We start from the raw sequence: 21,050 nt of genomic DNA, 5'->3' as shown, positions 1-21,050 counted from the left end.
ATTAGAAATATGGGTACAATATTCAAGAGAGCTGTAAAGAGAAAAACAGATTCATGAGTCATCAAGTTGAGGTGATAGTTAACATAAAGGATAATCACTTGGAGAGGAGAAGACCAGAGAGATTGAAGAAGTCAAGAACAGATCTAGTTAGAGGCACAAGGGGAAGAAACAGTAACCAGAATAAGGCAGTGTCTTTGAAGCCAAGGCTGGATGTGATAGAAACCAAATAACGGGCTTAAACAAGATCAAAGCCCAGAGGTAAAGAGTCAGGGCTAGTTCGTGAAGATCAAGAACCCAGCTTCCTTCTGCCATCTCCTGATTCAAGATGACTACTCAAGCTGTCAGCACAGGAAGGAAGCAGGGGGAGAAGAGGGCACGTTGTTGAAGACCGTTCTCAAAAGTTGCACGGACCACTTTCACTTATAACCTACTGGGGGCCCAGTGCACAAATTCGTGCACCTTGAAAGGAACTGTGGGCTGCGAGGCTGTGGTGGGCACACGCCGTTCTCCATGCCCCTGCCCAGCCCCTCCTGCCTTGGCCCCCAGTTCCCTATCTGCCAGCAGCCCTGCTCCCACTGCTGCCATTCCCACACGCCGATGGTGCAGAGCGATTGGGGCCGGTGCCAGCAGCAGGTGTGAGTGGGGCCGGCACCGTAAGCAGGTGCGATCGGTGGCTGCTGCCCTGATCGCCCCTCAGGAGCAGGGGGAGGTGGAGAAGCCCTGAGGGGCGATGGGTGCTGGCAGCCGCCACTTGCACCACTGACAGCGTCGAGCAGTCAGGGCCGGTGCCGGGTGCCTGTAGTAGGTGCGAGCGGTAGCTCCAGTGCCAGCTGCAGGTGCAAGTGGGGCCAGCGCCAACAGTGGGTGCGAGCAGCGGCGCCGGCACCGGCAGCAGGTGCGAGAGGTGGCTGTTGGCCCCGATCGCCCCTCAGGAGCAGGGGGAGGTGGAGAAGCCCTGAGGGGCGTTTGGTGCCAGCGCCGGGTGCTGGCAGTCGGTGCGAGCGCCCGGTGGGACCACAGCGCACGGGAGCAAAGAATTTTCAGTAACCACCAGAGGCTCGCCCCGATGACAGCAACCAGCACCCCACCTTGGTCTGGCGCCCCCACTCACCTGCTCAGCCATCCCACCGCGGCCGATGCCCGCCATGCTCTGCGCTCTGCTGCCTGCTGCCGATGCCCACCATGTTCCCCGTGTGCCCCCTGGTGGTCAGCGCACATCATAGCGACTGGTTGTTCGGTTGTTCAGTTGTTCCACCATTCGGTCTATTTGCATATTAGGGTTTTATATATATAGATTGGCCAGAACTTGGTCCTGGGGCTACACTTGGCTACAGCGAAGATGGGAAATGTAGTCTTCATTTGAGGTGGCTGTGAACCAATCTAAAAAATCCCATAACCAAGGAAGAAGGGGCAAGCAGTTAACAGTGCCGATGATGCAGGAAAGGCTGGACAGGTGACGTTTAGAAAAAGGGTTAGGCGATTAGGAGGCCATTAGTAAATCCCAGACAGGGAAATGCTTCCCTGAGGCAGGTGGGAAGAGATGAAATTATCCCCACGTTTTGACAGGGAGTGGGTAAGGAAGTTGGATCTAAGTCTTCTCAGGAAATGCGTGACTATCTTCCAGGCGTATGTGTAGGTGCTGTGGGAAAGAGGACAGTTTGAAAAGAGTGGAAGAGGTGAGGAACCGATCTCATGGTGATAGCACAGTTCTCAGGAGATGAGCAAAAGGATGGCTGGCTTGGATTCTTGCTCTACCGCTAACTGGCTGATGACTTTGAGGAAGTCATTTAACCTCTTTAAGCCTCATTTTCTACGTGTAAGATAGGAATACAAATTCTTACCTCATGGTTGCCGTGGTTATTAAAAAACATTACTTAGCACAGAATCACTAGGTCCTAGTACATTGAAGCGATTGGAAGCAGCTGAGCTAGATGAATGGGTAGAGGACTCAGTCAGTTGTTTCTTGAGTATTCGGCTCAACATTCCAGCAACTGGAGAAGAGGAAGCAGATGGCTGCGCATGCCCACGTTGGAACTGGCAGGAGATCAAGGGAGCGGAGTGGCGAGTGTGCTGTTAAATCGGGCACAGATGTCACGCTGGTCGCACAGGATCCCCAGAGCTGGCGGGTTACTGTATTTTTCCACGTATAAGATGCCCCCCACTTTTCCAACCCCAAATTAAGAAATCAATATTTTAAACATTTTGCTGGTTTTCCTCTTAAGGCCTTCTTCTTTTTCGGCATCTTAAGGAGTTGTTCTTCCTGTTTTCTCCACTGTCTGGTCATACACTCAGCGGGAGGAGGTCCAAATTATCTCTCTGCAGCTCTATTTCCTTGCTCTTTTGCATAGCTGATTACATTCAGTTTGAATTTTGCAGAGTAAGACAATCGCTTACCGGTCGGTATTTATCTTTTTATTTTTTGACACTTTATGGGCTCAGAATGCTCCAGTCCCTGTTGCATCTGTGCACTCTCCACCTCCACCTCCAATTACGGCATCAGCTGACGTCAGTGACAATAAGGCTCGTGATTGGAGGAAGCCTGTTTGACAAGGTATGGGCAGCTATGCACCCACACGGCTCCCTCCTCTGCTGCCCCTCGATTTTCAGTCTTAACAATTTTAGAAAAAAATAGCGTCTTATACACGGAAAAATACGGTAACTAGGGCAGTTTGAGGGGCCAGAGGTCCAACAGCAGGCAGTGTACAGGCTCAGGAGGAGCTGAAGGACATGGTGGGGACGTAAGGGCATCAGGACAAGTCGAGGGGCCCCAGAGCAGTGCTGTATCTGAGGGTGCTGCCGAGGGTGGCGAGGCCCCTGGCCACTGTGACATGTCACCTTGAACCAAACTTGCAAGACTCCTGGGCCTGCCCTGGCGCTTGCGTTTTATTCCGCCCGTTTACAGGGCCGCTCAGGAGGTAGCTGGCTCTTGGCAGAGTCAGGAGAAGAGCGCCGTCTCTGCGTGCAGTGTTCGCATGAAGAGCAGCGGGGATGGTTGTAGATGGGAGAGGATGGTGAAGGCAGCTTCCATTTTCTGAATGCTTCCTACGGGCCAGCCACGTGCTGAGCTCGTTTACACCGCTTCGTCATCCAATATGCAGACAGACCTTCTGGGAGGGGCTATTTTTACCCCTGGTTCGTAGATGGGGAGGAAGTTAGGTGTTAGAGCTGGGCCTTCAGCCCTGGTTGGCGGGATCCAAAGCCTCTTTAGCCATGAGGTTAAGTCATTTCACCCGGATCCCTGCTCTGCTACTCACATTCTTAACATCAGGAGCTGGGAGGAACGTCGGTCGTCTAAGCACAGATTCAAACCTGACTTCTCAAGCCCTAGAGAATGCAGCCCAGCCGCTCATTTTTGAAAAGGACCCGGAGAGGAAACGCCGCGGGGCTGGCTGCAGCGCGGGCTCCCCTTCTGTTCCGCTGGTCGCCACGGACCAGGGTGGACTCAGTCGACTTGTCTGCTCAGATGCGATGTCCAGCCGACGTCTGTGACCTCGCCAGCACTCCCCTCTGGGGAAAGGGGGGTGACCCTGCAAAAGCAGTTTCTGACGCTCACACAGCGACCAAGCCATTAGAGGGTTCAGTCCTGATGGAACAGAGCAGAGCAGTCTGGGAAATTGGAGTACCCCAGCTTTCTCCTCTGGGTCTGAGGATTGATTTGACTTAGAGAGTCCTCACGACTTGCACTTTTTCAGCCTAATTTAAATGGGCAGGGGTGACTAAGAATGTGTAAGTGTTAAAATGTTATTATTCCAAAGCCCTTGAGGTCCCCACGGATCATCATAGTAATTACATTTAGCCCGGCGGACCCCTTGCTGCCGCAGCTCACAGCGTGGAGCAAAGTGAATTACGATGGCAAGTTGAGGGGCTGGGGATTAGCAGGCTGGAGCGTCCTGTTCCATGGAGCAGCTGGCCTTGGTGTGTGAGGCGAGCGCGAGGAACCGGGCCTCCGCACGCCCTGCTCCTTTCTCTTCTTCCCCCCCCCCCCCCCCCCCCGCAAGCCAGGCCGCGAGGAGTGCCGGGCAGGTGTGTGTGTGTGTGGGGGGGGGGGCTTGTCATTCCAAAGGTGGGAGCACGGTGCGTGCGTCAGCCTGCGGGTCCTCGCTGGTGACTTCTTATGCTCCATCAAGTGTCGGTGGGTGTGGTTTCTCTCACGGGTTTAGGACCCTCAGAAATTCTTCCTCTTCACATGTTTCCTTCTTCACAAGTTTCCATTTCTCTCTTCTGCCCACTTCCTTCCCCGGCATGAGTCTGGTATTGAGCTGTTGGCATCGGTCTCTCTTTCTTCATTGAAGGCTCGCTTGAATGGCAGCTGCTAGACAGGGCCTCATTGTCGGTCCCCGGCAGCAGGCAGAGCGTGTCCACCCACGCAGCGCGGCCACGCTGGCTCCTGATTCTGGGCTGTGGTGTTTCTCTTTTGTTGTTGGACTTATCCCCCACCCGACCCCCGCTCCCCCCCCAAATTGTTAAGTAAGAAGCTAGAAGCTGAGGCAAAGAAATGGGAGCCGGTGCCCTGTTACCAAGTCCTTCCTGTGTCCAGCACAGTCAGAGGGACAGGCACCTCGGCAGGACCTGCAGGGGGCCGGCCATTAGGGTAAGTCCTCGAGGTGGCAGGTTTTGCAGTCCCCCCATCGCCATTGGATGTCAAGTGCCGTCCTCTCGGGCCCCACCCGCGGCAGCACAGGGCGGCTCTGTTCGGCGCCAGGGTTCCTGCGTGCGCCTGGCCCTGGAGGCATGGTGTCCGGGGCTGAGCTCGGCTGTGTGGAGCTCTGTGTTCCCAGCGTTTCTTCTCCCTGGGGACTCATTGGCCTGTGCTGTGTTTGTTCCGTGCTCTGCCCCTGACCTCTGGGGAGCAGGGCTTGTGAGTTAGGGGTGAGAGTCCTGGAGCAGTCAAGTGTAGAGGAAGGAGACGCCAAAGTTCATACTTGTGGGCTCCTGTGGATACGTAATCAGCAGAGTGCAGCTAACCGCCGCCCCGCGCAGCTCTGCAGGCTCGCCAAAGCGGGACAGACGGCGGAGCCGGAACTGCTCGGAGTGGAGCCGTCCCTGCTCACTGAGAGCTGGTTGTTGACCTGCCTTCAGGCTGTCTGGAGGGAGCAGTCCTGGGGCACAGCACCGTGCCCTGCAGGGGGCCTGCCCCAGTGCACCAGGTTTCTGAAGTGCACCCCTCTCCGGGGCACTGAGCCTCAAGAAGGGCTCTCAGGCTGCAGGCAAGCTGATGGGGGAGAGTGGGTGCTACCCAGGCCCCAGGCAGGGCCCTACAGCGCCCATGGCGGGGGTGGGGGGTGGGGGGGGAGTTTGCCATCACAGACGGGGAAGACTTGGATTCTCATCACCACCCTAACATAAAAGGGATTTTGAAGGACCGTGCAGTCCAACCTATTTATTTTAGATACTGAAGCCCAGCAAGTAGAGCTCACTGCCAAGGCCGCACAGCTCTCAAGCAGCACGGCCAGGAGAGCCAGGTGCCAGACACCTGGGTTAGAGCCTCCCCCACCCCCTCGGACCCACCACCAGCGGCCTGAGGGCCTCCCATTTCTCATCTGTAAAAATAGCCAAACGCGACCCTTTCAGTTCTAAGATTCTCGGATCTCAGGGACAGTTCTTGGGAGCTTTGGGCAGAGTAGGGAGTCGTTTGGTGTAAGTGCATAGCTTTCACTTCAGAGGAAGTAAATCTGAACTCTGGCTCTGGAATGTGCTGGGACGATGCAGGGCTGTCTTCTGCCTGCCGGCGTGGCTGAGAACCTCCTCATGGGTCCGCTCACGCGGGCGAGCCCTTGGCGTCCCGTGTGAGCCCAGGTTGGACACTGGTTTGGTCAGTTTTTTATGCTCCTCCAGGGCCGAGGCATTGGTGCGGGGCAGGGCACAGGAGCGCGGGCCGGGGGGCGGGGCGTCGGGTGCTGGTGTGGGTCTGGAGGCCCAGGAGCCTCCTGGCACTGGCCGAGTAGACGGTTTTGTGTTCAGTGGGCCAGCTGGGGTTAAACTAAACCAGTTGGAGCAGCTGGGAGGCTTTGGGAAAAGAGGAAAGTGTGCTGCCACAGAAGGAAGGATGAGGCGTGGGCTTAGCCCCTCCGAGGAAGGAAGCGTCATTTCTCGCTGCTTGTTTTGCACTTTCAGTTAAGGAATTCCAGAAGTTGCAGGTTGGGATCCTGACCTTCCCTTCCCTCCTTGCTGCTCGCCAGAGGGCGGGCGGGCGGGCGGGCGGCGACTCTGAATAGCACTTGGCCTTCCTGGGAGCCTATCAGATGTTCCAGGAGCCGGCCCTCGCTCACACTTGCTCGCTGGCGCGCTCTCCCTCCCTCTCACTGTGCTCTGTGCTCGCTCCCTCTCTCCTCTCTGTCCTTTCCCAAGGCGGGATATAGTTAGCACTTCTCGCCTTATATAGCAAGGTCTGGTCGTTAATGCTGACGGAGCCTCCCAGGGAAGGCTGCCAGGTGGCATTATCCAGGCCAGTGTTTGGAATTTCATAAATGCTCTGACTTTGGGTACAAATTGAGCGTTAAGAACAATACGAAACTGTTTTCTTCCTTCCTCACTCCTCTCCCCCTCTGCCCTCTCCCAGCCCATTCAGCGTATCTCTCTCTCTCTCTCTCTCTCCCTCCCCCTGTTTTTGAATTCCTCTGCTCTGCCGTCTAGTCTACTCGCTGCTTTGGAACTTTGTTGATTTTTGCCACGTTTAATTTTTTATTTCTCTCTCTGTCCACTTCAAGACCACAGGCGGAGCAGCAGCGGCCAGAGCCAGGACTCCGCGGAGGGGCAGGACGGGCAGGTCCCTGAGCAGTTCTCCGGGCTCCTCCACGGCTCCTCCCCGGTGTACGAGGTGGGGCAGGACGCTTTCCAGCTGCTCTCTGCCACCAGCCAGAGCCTTCCAGAAGGGTCCCCCGCGCAGGGCACCTGCCACGAGGCCGGCATGCAGCTGGAGGAGGCGGGCGTGCATGCTCCCGGAGGCTCCCCGCCTGGCGGCCTGGACCAGAGTCAGCGAGGGGGCTACCCAGCGGGCCTGCCCACCTCCAACAGCCTCCCGCACCCCGAAACTCTGACTCACACAGCATCTCCACACCCTGGTGGTGCCGAGGAGGGAGACCAGAGCGGGGCCAGAAGCCGAGTCCTTCCCACCAGCAAACCCAAAGCTGAACTCAAGCTCAGCCGCAGCTTGTCCAAGTCCGACTCCGACCTCCTGACCTGCTCGCCCACGGAGGACGCTGCGATGGGGAGCCGGAGCGAGTCCCTGTCCAACTGCAGCGTCGGGAAGAAGAGGCTGGAGAAGTCGCCCTCCTTCGCCTCGGAGTGGGATGAGGTAAGGATGCGTGGCATCACGGAGAGCTGGCCACAGCCCACCCGCTCCCCTGTGCGCGACTCCCAGGCCCAGGTTGTGGCCAGGGTGCCCCTGGCTCCTTCACTATGGCCAGCGTGGCTCTGACCGCGTGAGGGAGGCAGGCCCCAGTGGCCAGGCAGGAGGTCTCCCTGTGGACCGCAGAGAGCAGGCCCACCTGGGTTAAGCTGGAGGGGGGGCAGCCCAGCAGGACGGAGGGGGAGGTGCTCCCTCAACCACATGCTGTTCGGAAATACTAGTCTGTGGGTCCTGTCAGCCCCCTCAGGGGGTCATGCTCATCCCGAAGATGCTTGAGTCGAGGCCCTCCAGGGTCTTCAGGAGGGAGGGCGGCCCGGGTCGGCGAGGAGGTGGAGGGAGGGGCAGGCTCTGGGAGCAGCTGCTGAAAGGGGCGCCTCCGTGGTGGTTCTGACTATGTCCCCTGGCAAACCCACACCTCTCCCACAGAATCCTCCTGCCCACCCACACCCCCAGGTGGGTGAGGCGAGGGAGAGCGGGTCAGGAAGCAGGTTAGTGGGGAGAGAACATCCAGGTCTCCCACAAGCATTGTTGCAGAATAATTGAAATATGTGCCGAGTACTTCCCCGCGGCCTGTGGCATGCCAGCTGGGCAGGAGAATGTTTCTGAGAGTGGTAAACACCGGGGAATGTTGCAGGGCTACCCTGCAGGCTTCTGGCTGGGAGAAAGCTGCCTTTGAGGTGGACGGGACGGGGCCTGTCTCCTAGGAACACTTGCGGGAGATGAATTTAGCTCTTGCGAAGGGGAGCAGGACAGCTGGCACGTCCATGGAGCGGGCTGTGGACTGCATGCCTGGCCGGCTCTGTTCTGGTTGCAGCTGCAGAGCATGTAAAACACAGCGAATCCCATTTTCCTGTGGGAGCAGCAGGCAGCTCCTGCAGCACCTTATCTCCAGACAAGGCCGTCGAGGGGCCGGGTGTGGGAGCCTGTGCCAGGCGCAGGCCACCGGAGGGCACTGGGAGGGACAGGGCAGGCCCCGCGGAGGCCACACTGTGTGTGTGGGCCCCTGTTCGCCACCTTTGTCTCCAGAGCAGTTCGCCTCACTCCAGTCCGGCAGAGAACGCGGCCTCTGGCCCAGGCTGCCGGGCAGGGAGCCGCCACCAGAACTCATCTATGAGGAAGATGAGTGCGCTGCGCTCTGAGGTGGCGGGACAGGTGGAGAGAGAACAGCATCGAGGGACGTGTGAGCAGGAGGAAGGGGCTTGAGGAAACGTCACAGAGAAGTGGGATTTGGCGTGCAATTAAAGGGCCAGTGTTTGGTTAAAACCAGATCGAAGGAAGTGGCTGGAGAGAATAGTGTGGGCTTGGAAGCGCCGAGGTCACTGGGCCTCTGTCGGGTGTAGTTTGCACAGGGAGAGTGAGAAATGAGTAGAAAGTGAGACTGGGACCATATCGTGGGAGGGCCTTGAGCTTGAGGCTGAAGAGGATTTGATTTGATCTGAAGGCGGTATCTCAGCAGGCGCCCGGCCGTCGTACGGGCTCCACCGTTTCCCCTGGAGAAGCGGGCGCTCAAGAGGTGCCCAGCTTCATGGACGCGGTCTGTGTGGGCCGGTGAAGCCGTCGCCTCTTGGCCTCTTAATGAGAGGAAGTGCATACGCTGGGGCTTCCTTTGCAGGTGGACTTGCCGGGGGGACAGTGAACCGGGGCCTGTTCAGGTGTCCCAGCCAGTCTGTGTGTGGCCCAGAAGCAGGTACGTTTTAAATGAGAAAAAACTAGAGGCAATTGAGGTCTTATTGGGAAGAATCCAGAAGACTGAGCCTTGCTTGCAGAGTAAACGCTAACAGGCCCTGTCTATGCCGCCCTCGGCGTGGCTGAGTCCTGTCGTAGTTTTTCTGGCCGTCTGTATCTGGAGAGAAACCTCAGGAGCGTTTCCCAGGCTTCGGACACTTGCCTCGAGGGCACCTCAGCCTGGTGCTCCCACTGCCCTGGCCGCGCCCGAGGCTGCTGGTGCCTCTGAGCTGGTGGCTCTTCTCGTTGGCATCATTGGATCCCCATGAGGTGGGGAAGGCTGCTCTAAGGAAGGCAGAGGAAGGCTCTGGGCCCAGGCGGCTGCGATCCGGCGCCCGGTGAGGTGGTTTGCTGTGAGCTGCCCAGGCCGCTCCTGGAAGGTGGTCCAGGCTGCCGGGCAGGGAGCCTCCATGAGGCAGTCCACGAGGCTCCGGCCCGGAGCCAGGAGACCTGGCTTTGAGCCCCAGCTCCACCGACTCCGCCTTGATGACTGGGAGGCCTCAGGAGGCCTCAGTGTTGTTGCTTGTGAAGCAGAGGCGGTCAAATCTGGGTGTCAGGGTTGTTTTGACCAATTAGACAAGTGCCTAGCACAGGCCTTTGTGTGTAAGAAGTATTGCATGCCTGGTAGATTATTATTGTGCCTGGTGCTTTGGAGAATGAGTGAGGCCTGGTGTCTGCAGACCTTAAGAAGGCAGAGCTTACAGGGTGGTCCAGTGCTGGGAGCGACTGGGAAGCAGTCAAGTTCAAGCCCCTCAACTCAGGACCTCCTGCACGGCTCTGCCCCACCCCAGACTCCCGGGGGCCGCCCAGCCTCGGAAGGAGGGCAGGCGCCCCATTGTTCTCTGAGGGATTGATGAGCCTTTCTGCCTACTCCCTGAGCGGAGAAGAGCGATGAGAGAGACATTGGCAGGCCTCTCTGATGTTTACTTTTCAACAGTGCTCTACCTTTGTTGGTCCCCACTTGTCCGTGAGGGCTCCGCTCCAAGGCCCCTCGTGGATACTTGAACCGCGGATAGTAATGACCCTATGTTTCCTATACGTGCCTCCCTGTGATAGTCTTATTTATAACTAGGCACAGCGAGAGATTAGCAACAATAACTACTAATAAAATAGAACAGTTATAGCAATATATAGTAATAAAAGCTATATGCCCCCCCCCCTCCTCTGTCTCTCTCTCAAAATACCTGATTGTACTGTCCTCACCTTTTCACTTACAGAAAGCGCTTTACGGCCTCCCTTTGGCATACCTGAATTGCTAGCACCACCACTGCTGTTGCTCTCTGGGGCCATCCTATATAATAAAAGCCCAATACGCAAATTGTCCCGTCCGGTGGTTGTCCCACCAGGAGACTGGGAGTTCGACTGCTCGCTATGACATGCACTAACCACCAGGGGGCGGCGTGGAATATGGCAGGTGTCGGTGATGCGGTGCTGGCAGCGGAGGCACTGCCGGGTCTGATGGGACCCACTGGATGGTGGAGAAGGTGAGCAGGTGGCACCAGGCCAAGGCGGGAGTGAGCGGGGGCTGATTATCCCGCTGATCGCCCTACAGACAGCGACCAGCAGCAGTGGTGGGGGGGTGGGGCCGCCGCCTGGCTCCCAGGCACTGAGGGAGCCGGGCAGGGGGCCCGGCCCTAATCTATCACCCCACAAGTGGTATGGTGGAGCAGGTGAAGGGGTGGCACCAGGCCAAGGAGGGGTGCCAGGTGGGGCTGCAAGGCTGGGGGACGCGAGCTGGGGCTACGAGGCTGGGAGTACAAGCTGGGGCCCGATCTCTGCAGGCCACCCCAAGGGACCCCCTCCTCTATGCACGAATTTGTGCACCGGGCCTCTAGTTAATCTATCTATATATAAAAGCCCAAGTGACGGTTACAACCAGTCGACCGAACAACCAGTAGACCGGTCACTATGATGCGCACTGACCACCACTGGGCAGACGCTCAACGCAGGAGCTGCCCCCTGGTGGTCAGTGTGCTCCCACAGCCGACCTCCCGCGGCCGGCCATCCTCCCGTGGTCTTCCCCCCACTCCCCCCCAGCCAGCCGGCCCTGATTGGCTCCAATCGGGACTGGGCAAGACGGCCCCAATCGCCCTGATCGCCGGCCAGGCCGAGAGACCCCACCTGTGCACAAATTCATGCACTGGGCCTCTAGTAGTAAAATAAGGGTGACTTGAACACAAGCCCTATGCTGCCATGAATGTCAATCTGATAATAGAGCCGGCTACTAAGTGGCTAACAGGCGGGTAGCGTGTACAGTGTGGAGTCGCTGGAAGATGGGATGATTCATGTCCTTGGCGTGATGGAGTGGGATGGCGTGAAATTTTCATCATGCTACTCAGAACAGTGCACAATTTTAAACTTACTGTTTATTTCTGGAATTTTTTCATTTAATAATCGTGGTGCGGTTAACCACGGGTACCTGCAGCCGCAGTGGGCACCGCAGTGAGTGAGAGGGTCGGCTGTGATGCCAGCAGTGGCTGCTGGGTCGGTGGTGGCTTGGGATGAGGGTTCGTGGTTGGAGCATGCGCAGCCGATGGGCTGGGAGCCACTGCCTCCACACAGGCTGCTCCTTGTTAACGCCTGGCGAGGGGACTTCGGGAAGTTAGCCTGCCGGGTGAGCCTCTGAGATGGGGTCTGTGGTAACTGCGTGCCCCCTGCTTTCCGTGGTACTTCTGGTAACTAATAGAGTTGGCTTTAAAAGTGCTCAGTGTGCCCAGCTGGGGTGGCTCAGTGGTGGAGCGTCGATCCAGGAACCAAGAGGTCGCGGTTCGATTCCCAGTCAGGCCACATGCCCTGGTTGATACGTTCCTCTCTCACCAATGTTTCTATCTCTCTCCTCCTCTCCCCCTCTCCCTAAAAGTCAATAAAAACCTTTTTTTTAAAAAAGCGCTCAGCATCCAACGAGCTCTGAATCCGAGCTTCAGGAGGCACTGTGTTCTCGGTGGTCACGGCTCTGCTGTCTAACCCCGGCCTCACAGAGTTGACACTGGCAAGCGGTACACGACTGAAACTTTGAACACAGGAGGGGAACCCCACACCTCCCACACAGTCACCCTCTGGAGCGTTGGGTGGATTTCCAGAGGTGGGGTCTCGGTGTGTTCACAGACTCGTTACTGGCTTTCCTCGCCGACGGCTGCCTGTCGGATCCAGGCACTGTCTGCATCTGGCTTCGGCCTCTTCCAGGGGCGCGGTGCTCTATGCCTGGCTGTCTCCTGAGTTTGCCTCGTTGAGGTTCAGTCCCCGGGTGTTGGATGCTGTGTAGGCACTCCATCAGCCCTGCCTCCCCTCCCTGCCTTCCCGGGTGAGTCCCCTCCCCCACTGACGGCCCTCCTCCTGAGTGGGACCCTCCCAGCAGCTGCTCTCCCTGGGCTCGGGTAACCAGCCTGGGGCTCCTGGCTGGGCCAGCTCCCCTCCCTTGCTACGTCTGGTGCCCTACCCAGACCTGTGTAAGTGACCCCTTATTAAGCTCCTTCGGCCGCCCGGTTTGGACGGCCACCCTTCTCCTGCGGGGACCCTGGGTGATACAGATGTTTCAGGCACTGTTTCTGTCCCCTGTGAGCAAGCTGGCTGGCCGAGTGCCGGAGCAGAGAACACGGCTCATGCGTGTATATTATGAATTAATCTTCGCCTGCAGATGAACAGAAGGTGTCGATGCATAGCCAGTGTGCTGGGAAGCAGGAGAACGTCACCCAGCTCGGAGCCTTCCCCACTCCCAGTCACAGGAAGAAAACTGTTCTCATTCCCCCGAGCTGGCAGTGTGCTCAGTGTTTCAGCCATGGGCGCCTGAACCCCAGTCTCCTCCGCGGGTTACCCTCTGTCCCCGAGTTGTCCACCGCACCACCGTGTACACACGCGTCAATCAGCGTCTGAAGTCACTCCCTGGTAGGAACAAGAACAAGGCTCCGGTCAGGCTGCGGTTTGAGTGTATAGAAATTCTGTGGGTCCGATAGGTCTCCCGCACCTGCCTTTGAGCGGGACTGGAACTTCTGAAAGAAAACCACACGAGGCTGCTTGTCTGCTTAGCATAAACATGAGTCATTCAGGCCTTGGCTAAAGGCTGAAGGATAAATCCGTTTGGTAATCAGCTTCCGTAAATAATAAACCAGTGGAAAATGCACAAACAACAGGACAAACTTCGTGTGCATTTTGTACAAGCTGAGGATAACTTCTGGCCAGGGACTTGGGATATGTCCCAGTTTCGTCTGAAATGGTAACTGAGGGGACCCTAGTCCCTCTGTGAACCGTGAGGTGGCAGCTTCAGGAGAGCACCCCCCCTCCCACCCACCTCAGGGCCCAGCCTCCCCTCTCCAGCCAGCTGTCCAGTTGGAGCATGATGTCATCAAGAGAAAAGCTGATTGGTCCAGCTGCACAGAGGCTCAGGCGTCTTTAACCCTTTAGGGCTGCGTGTGCAAGGAGAATCGCCTAGGTGGGAATGAAAAGGGCCGGCATAGGGGTTTCCACTGACAGGCCAGCCTCCGCCCCGCCTCCGGCACAGGTTGTCCCTGACCATGTGCACAGTGGGCGGGGCGGGGCGGTCCTTTCTGCTGAGCAGAGCGAGCATCTCGCCGTGATCGAGAATGTGACGTTCCGCCCTCTGGGGACAGAGTAGAGCCTGGAGTGTCTGCTTAAGGTGCTTCCGTGTATACACTGAAGTCACAGCTTTTATCCTGGAACCTCTAAAGTTCCCTCGGTTTTAAGTGGTCTGTTAAGATTGAGTTTTTTTCTTATTTTAAAAATAATCTCATCCTGGCCAGGTAGCTCAGTTGGTTAGAGCACCATCCGATACACCAACGTTGTGGGTTTGATCCCCAATCAGGGCACATTCAAGAATCAATCAATGAAGGCATCAGTGAGTGGAACAACAAATCAATCTCTCCCTCCCCCCCCCCCCCCTTTCTCTTTCCCTCTCTCCCTCTTTGTCCTCCTTCCTCTCTTTCTCTAAAATAAATAAACATTTTAAAAATAAAAATGAGTAATAATCTCACTTATTTTATAGGCAGTCCTGAGTAAACAGCCTGGCCTTTGTCTGGCAGACCCCGGTGGTGCTGGTTGGCCGGGATAAACGTGAACGTGTGGGCGCTTCCGTGGCCTCAGTGCTGACAGGAGAAGCGTCATGTTCTCAGGAAGAGCTGGAGGCCGTCCCGGCTCTGCAGTGCCCCACTGATGAGGAGTCTGGTGTGCCCTGCCCCGGCTCCCCCCCCCCCCCCCAGCCTCTCTGGATGATGTCATGCCTCTAACTGGACAGCTGGCTGGACAGGGTGGGGCGCCTAGGACCTGCCTGGAAGGTGCCCTCCCTGCCACTGCCTCTTCACTTCTCATAACGCGAGTCTGGGAGCCCGACCTCTCTCTTTTCTCCCCTCATTTTCATGCTTTTCTCTGCTCGCTGCTTCCGCTCTGCTCTTTGCTCCTGTTCCTGCCATTTCACTCACCCTGCTTTTTTTTTAAATCTCTTTTACCCCCCATTTGCCTGTTCTCCCCTTTTCATCGATGCTTTTCCTGCATCTTTACTGCATCCTTCCTTTTCTCACTTCCGTTCCTTTGCACACTTACTTTCCCTGGTGGTGTCCAGGAGAGGTTTTCTCAATAGCCTGTCCCTCTCAGCATTCGCCACCAGAAGGGTTTTCCTTTTATTTTCTCCTTTTAACATTTTACCCATTTATATATTCTCCAGAGCTGGGCTCCTCCCTCACGTGCCGCCACCCACTGCCCCACCCGGCTGCCTCGGGACAGGCCCCGTCGGGCACCCCGGAGGGGTTGTGGTATTTGTGAAATTGCTAGCAAGATGAGAATGTCCCTTTTCTCCTTTTTTGTATAATTACATTTAAACAAAATGAAAACACCCCACATCAGACCAAAAGCTGAGTGACAGTGAATGTAGGCAGATCTATGAGAAGAATTTGATCTTTATTCCAGTGCCTACAGAGGCTGAGAATCCGAAACATTTTCTGGAACATTCTTTGTATACTTTGGTTCTGGTTTTATACTCTTTCCCCCCCCCTCCCCCCCCGCAGTAATGGCATCAGTAGTATACAGACTGAGTGATTGTATATAATTTAGGGAATAGTAGTTTATCTTATGTTATTCCAAGCATTTTTTTAAGGAACAAGTAGAGGTATTTTCACGTAATGGACAATAATATCACATTGACGTGTGTTCTTATGATTGTTCGTGGGTCCAGGCAGTTTGTTGAGCGCCTGCTCCGTTCCAGGCATCGTTCTAAGCACCGGGCTGAGCAGCCCGGCCTCCGCCTCGTGGAGCCCCATCCAGAGGGTAGAGGGCCCAGTGAGGTAGCCCCATGGCGTGCTGCTTGGCGAGCAGTGGAGCTGAGGAAGGGATGGAGCCCTGGGAAGAGGGGCTGCAGCCCGTGGGGCGGCCAGGGAGACCCCGGAGGAGGTGGCGGCCAGCCTGCGGCGGGGCAGGGCTGAGCTGCCTTCTCTGTAAGAGAAATTTATAGTTCAGTTCTACACCCGCACTGCCTTACTCGTATTCCTATTAACTCAACTTCTGCTTTTAACTTCCTTTCTCTTTCTCTTTTGCCATTGTTGCTTCTTTTCTCATCTTGCTTTTTCACCCTATTTTTCCCCCCAACTAAGCTGTTTTGGGTTACTTTTTTAACATACATAGGTACCTATGTACATACGTGATACACACATGCGCTTACATGCACACATATATTCTAAGCAATTGAACTAGAATGGAATCTGAATTTCTAGGAGTTTCTCAGATGTCGTTGTCCTTGTCATCACCCTGGGCCAGGGACGTTGGGTGGGTTGTGGTGGAGGGCTGGGTCAGAGGTCATCGTCTCATTAAGTGCATTTCCATGGGTGCCTCACAAACTTAAAGCAGAAGTAAAATCTAAAGACTGGGATTTTAAGGCAAGGGGGAGGAATTGAAAAGTATTTAGACCGGAAGACGGGCAGGAATCTAGAAAATGGGTATCCCACGAGAACACAGCGACTAGATGTTGAAGGAGTCAGGGCGGTGGTCTGGGTGTCAGCACCACACAGAGGGTGCTGGTGCCTCAAAGGCACCCTGCGGGCTGAGGCCTGACTGGTCTGCCGCGCTCCCCGGCGCCCAGGCCCGCAGGTCCCACGCAGGTCATTGCAGCCTGGCAGGGAGCGCGGTGCTGGCAGCCGCGGGCATTCTCGGGCCTGCGTGCCCTCGGTGTAGAGGGCGCTTGCTATGCGCCCGCTGTGGAGTGTCCTTTTGTGCTCACACGCACCGTGTGTGGGGTGTGGGTTCCGTGTGATTTCAGAGGGTGAGTTTCACTATAACGGGGTGTCCGGCTGGGCATGGGGGGGAATCTGTCAGCTGTGCCCGGGACAGTGGTTGCCCAGCCTGGGAATGGGCGGTGCATGCAGGCCCAGGTCTGCCTGGGGTCACGATGCCGTGCACTGTGGTGCCTCTGGTCTGTCCTCCTTCCCAAGAAATCTGCCCACGAACTGCTGCTGGCCGCGGCAGCCCACTTCATCTCTGGCTCCCGTGGAGCCTGGGAAGTCCAGCAAAACAGGCTGGCTTCATTATACACGCATAGGACAACGATATTTCTGTTTTTCCTTCAATGAATAGGACCCAGAGAGCCTTAATTTGTTTAGAGCTGTGCTGTGCGGCCAGAGTGGCCACTAATTACCTGGCTAGACAATGCAAGACAGACTTCTTACTAAAAGGTCAGGGAAAGCAATGAATCTGGACCTCACTGGGGCTTCCTTGGGAACCTGTGACCCTCAGCAACGTCACTGGACCCCAGGGTGCCCGCCCCCTCAACGATACGGCCTACAGGCTCAGCTCTGCGTTCCTGAGCTCTGCCTGCCCCGCAGGCTTCCTTTCCCCGTCCTGTTCCTTTCTAGCGCCACGATGTGAGTAGCCAGCGGGTAGGAAAATGCTTGTGGCTGAAGATTGTGGGCAGGGCCAGATGCTGAGCCATCTTCCCTGGGCATCCTGCCCTGTCTTGCTCCGGCGCCACAGAGCCCACCGGCCGTAACTCAGGGCGGCCGTTTATGTGTCTGGACAGGTGGAAACTGCCTACGCTCACTGGGGGCCTACAAATGACAATTTGTCTGACAGTCTGTTCTTGCTGAGCCTGATTTAAGCAGCCAGGAAGCCATTGTAAACTCGGCTGAAATGGTGTGGTTTGTGTAAATATTTTGGTTCGTTTCCACTTCGGAGTTAGTTATTTTGAGCAGAACTCCCCCCTCCCCCTCCCCGGAGCTCTGGAGTGCCTTGTGTCTGTTCTGCAGTGGCTGTCAGTCCTGGGAGGGCTGCTGGGCGAGCTTCCCTCACCCTCACCGGCTGGCGGACGGTCTGGAGAAGTGTATCTTCAGGGTTTGGCCGCCCCCTCTGTGCTGGCCCGGGACCTGGGGTGCAGCAGAGGAGAAGGGCACTTAAAGGGCAGCAATTTGCAAACCCCAAGGTCTGGAGCTGTGCTCTGCAAGGGAATATTTGTCTTAACCTTCATTTCTAACTGGAAATGGAATTTTTGTACTCTGGGGAGTTTTTAAAAAGTTATAATACCTGAATGTGGCTGACATTTAAAAGGTACAAAAGAATATAAATTTTTTTAAAGTCTCCCTTTCTCTGTGTCCCCCAGATACCCAGTTCCTCTTCCCAGTGTTTAGAATATCCTTCCAAAATGTTTTGTGGGTATATAAGCATAAAAGACATGTCGAGTATTTTTCTTTTTAAGATAAATGGTGCCACCCTGGCTGGTGTGGCTCAGTTAGTCGAGCATCATCCCATGCACCAAGGGATCCCTGGTTCAGTTCCCAGTCAGGGCACATGCCCAGGTTGCAGACTTGGTCCCCTATAGTAGAGGGTGTGCAGGAGGCAGCCAGTTGATGTTTCTCTCTCATGGATGTTTTTCTCTCTCTCTCTCTCTCTCTTCCTCTTCATTCCTCTTTCTAAAATCAATAAAAACATTTTTTTAAAGGTAAATGGTGCCATATTATATATTCTGTTCTAAACCTTGCTTTTTTTCATTTAATATTTTTGTTGAAAATCATTCTAATTAACTACATGAAGTGTTTTTTCTTTTTTAATACTTCATAGAATTCCATACTATTATTTATTTGAAAAATTTCCCCTAGATGGACAATTTTGTTGTTTTTTTGTTTGTTAATTCTCACCTGAGGATATTTTTTCCATTGATTTCTAGAGAGAGTGGAAGGAAGGGAGAGGGACACAGAGAGAGAAACATGTATGTGAGAAAGACATATTGGTTGATTGCCTCCCACACACGCCCTGACGGGGGCCAGGGATTGAGCCTGCAACCGAGATACGTGCCCTTGACCAGAATCAAACCTGCGATCCTTCAGTTAACTATTGAGCCAAGCTGGTTAGGTCGACAATTTAATTGTTACTAAGTTTTTACTGATTTTTAAAAGTAATGCTGCAATGCATATCCTTCTTCAATTATTTGAAAATAAATTTCTAGAAGATGAACAGTTGTGTTAAAGGGTCTTACCTTTCTAATCTCTTTGGTGTAAGGTTGGTAATGTTATCTGGGTATAGTTTTAAAGGCTGTCTTTCATTGTGAGTGAGGTTGGCACTATTTTGTGGGTTCTGCTTGTTTCTTTCTTCTGGTTTTGTTGTTTTATTGTTGATTCAATCTCTTTCTTTCCATTTGTAGAAGCTCTCTATGTTTGAAGAATTTAGTTCATTATCTGTGATAGCAGTTGTCTTTTGGCTTTGTTTATGGTATTTATTGTTGTTTTTTAAATTTAGGTAAAATTGACAACTTTTAAAAATATGTATTTTTTATTGATTTCAGAGAGGAAGGGAGAGGGGGAGAGAGAGAGAAATATCAATGATGAGAGAGAATCCTTGATTGACTGCCTCCTGCACGCCACCTACTGGGGATGGAGCCCGCATGTGCCCTTGACCGGAATTGAGCCTGGGACCTTTCAGTCTGCAGGCCGACACTCTAGCCACTGAGCCAAACCGGCTAGGGCTTGACGTAACTTTTTAACATGCAGAAAATAAAAATTTTTATTTAGCCACCCTTTCATTAATGAGTTGTGGATTTTGTGTTCTAGTTAAAAAGACCTTCCCTACTCTAAAAACTTGTTTCATTTTTTTATTCTAGAACTTACATGGTTTCACTTTTCAGATTTAAATCTTTGTTTCTTGTGGGATTTATCCTATCTAATAATAGACAAATATGCAAATTGACCATACCTCCGACACACCCACAAGCCATGCCCACAAGCCACGCCCACCATCCAATCAGAGCGAGCATGCAAATTAACCCAAACCAAGATGGCTACAGCCACAGAGAGCAAGGTTTCCTAGGTAACAGAGGAAGCCAAGCTTTCCGCCTGCCCTTGCCAGGCCTAAGTCTCCACTCAAGCTACAAAGTTTCAATTATAGAAGGTAAACAAATTCAAACAAATGGCGGCAGAATGGAGCTTGAGAGAGCAGGCCAGGGTTGCCGCCGGCAACAGGGGAAGCAAAGCTTTCTGCACACCCTGGCCAGGCCCACCCGCTTAAGGCAACAAAGTTTCAATTATAACCCCAACACAAATGGCTACTGGCCTGAAGGGAGCCCCAAGCTTGGCTCCGCTCCAGGCTACAAAGTTTCAATTGTAGAAGGAAAATAAATTCCAGATACCAGGGCCTCCGCTTGCGTTGCCAGGGGGTGTGGCCGGCCTGCAAACCACCACAGGCCCCTCACTCAGGCCGCCCCACACCCCAAGGGAACCCCCACCTGATCTGGGACGCCCTTCAGGGCAAACCAGCTGGCCCCCACTCCTGTACCAGGCCTCTATCCTATCTAATAGAGTAATATGCAGATTGATCATCACTGCAACACACAATATAGCCGCCCCCATGTGGTCAAAGATCCTGCCCCCATGTGGACACAAGATGGCCAGCAGGAGAGGGCAGTTGGGAGGCACCCGGCCTGCAAGGGAGGGCAGTTGAGAAGGACCAGGCCTGCAAGGGAGGGCAGTTGGAGGTGATCAACCCTGCAGGAGAGGGCAGTTAGGGGTAATCAGGCCGGCAGAGGAGGGAAGTTGGGGGCAAACAGGCTGGCAGTAGAGTGGTTAGGGGGTGATCAGGCTGGCAGGCAGAAGCGGTTAGGGGCAATCAGGAAGGCAGGCAGGCAAGCAGTTGGGAGCCAGCAGTCCTGGATTGTGAGAGGGATGTCCGACTGCCCCACAGGGATCGGGCCTAAACGGGCAGTCGGACATCCCTCGAGGGGTCCCAGATTGGAGAGGGTACAGGCTGGGCTGAGGGACAACCCCCCTCCATGCACGAATTTTGTTCACCGGGCCTCTAGTTTGTATATAAGTAGTAATGAGCCACCTGTTGACTTTTTACAGCTTTATTGAGGTAAAGAGGTGGGAGGTGCACACAGGATGGCTTGACGCACACACAGAGCGTGAAAGGGCCCACGGCAGTGAGCACGCCCCTCGCCGCACATGTGGGCCTTTTGTGTGTGGGAGCGTTTACGTCCTGCTCTCTGGCAGCTTTCACTTAGAATAGTGTCGCGTGTTACACGTGAAATCCTCGGGGTGAAGAAACTCAAGGTTGGGAGCTGAGGACTTGCTCACGTTGTTGGAGTGATGCGTGAGGGAAGCCGGTTGGAGCTGCAGTTCTAGGTCTTGTTGAGGTTGTATTTAGAATACCGGTGAGCAGGCTGTTCGTTTGTTTGTTTGGGTGTTAATTATAGTTACTTTTCACTTCCCCTCGTTGGAATCCAAATCTTTACAGCACTAGTTTACTTTCCCCCAACTCCAGAGAAAGCCTGTTTTCCTTTCCACTGTTACGGCTCCAAGCATGTCCCCCTGGCTGCTGGCCCCGAGGGGGCTGTTAGCTTTCCTCCTGTGACGTGCAGAATGGCGGGATGAGGCCAGCAAACTCTCTAAGCACGAACTCTGCGTTGCCATGTCCTCCAGCTGCCTTCTGAACAGCTCTGCGCGTTCTCTGGAAGTGGTCTGCGCTCTGGCTCGGACGCTCCAGGCGGCCGCCTCTGCTGGCT

The 21,050-nt window shown here is 54.8% G+C and overlaps 1 protein-coding gene across 6 annotated transcripts in view; it reads left to right on the top strand.

The window, feature by feature from the left end:
* Positions 1-21,050, top strand: part of ANKS1A (ankyrin repeat and sterile alpha motif domain containing 1A) — a 174,603-nt gene that overhangs the window by 103,111 nt on the left and 50,442 nt on the right. For all 6 annotated transcript variants that reach the window (XM_079779998.1, XM_079779995.1, XM_079779994.1 and 3 more), the window contains one exon: positions 6,708-7,294. In XM_079779998.1, coding sequence (XP_079636124.1) covers positions 6,708-7,294 — 587 coding nt within the window. The remainder of the gene's footprint in view (positions 1-6,707; positions 7,295-21,050) is intronic.

The sequence above is a fragment of the Cnephaeus nilssonii genome, assembly GCF_951640355.1.
Source record: "Cnephaeus nilssonii genome assembly, chromosome: 9".
Classification (NCBI taxonomy): domain Eukaryota; kingdom Metazoa; phylum Chordata; class Mammalia; order Chiroptera; family Vespertilionidae; genus Cnephaeus; species Cnephaeus nilssonii.
This window is presented reverse-complemented; position numbering and strand designations above follow the sequence as displayed.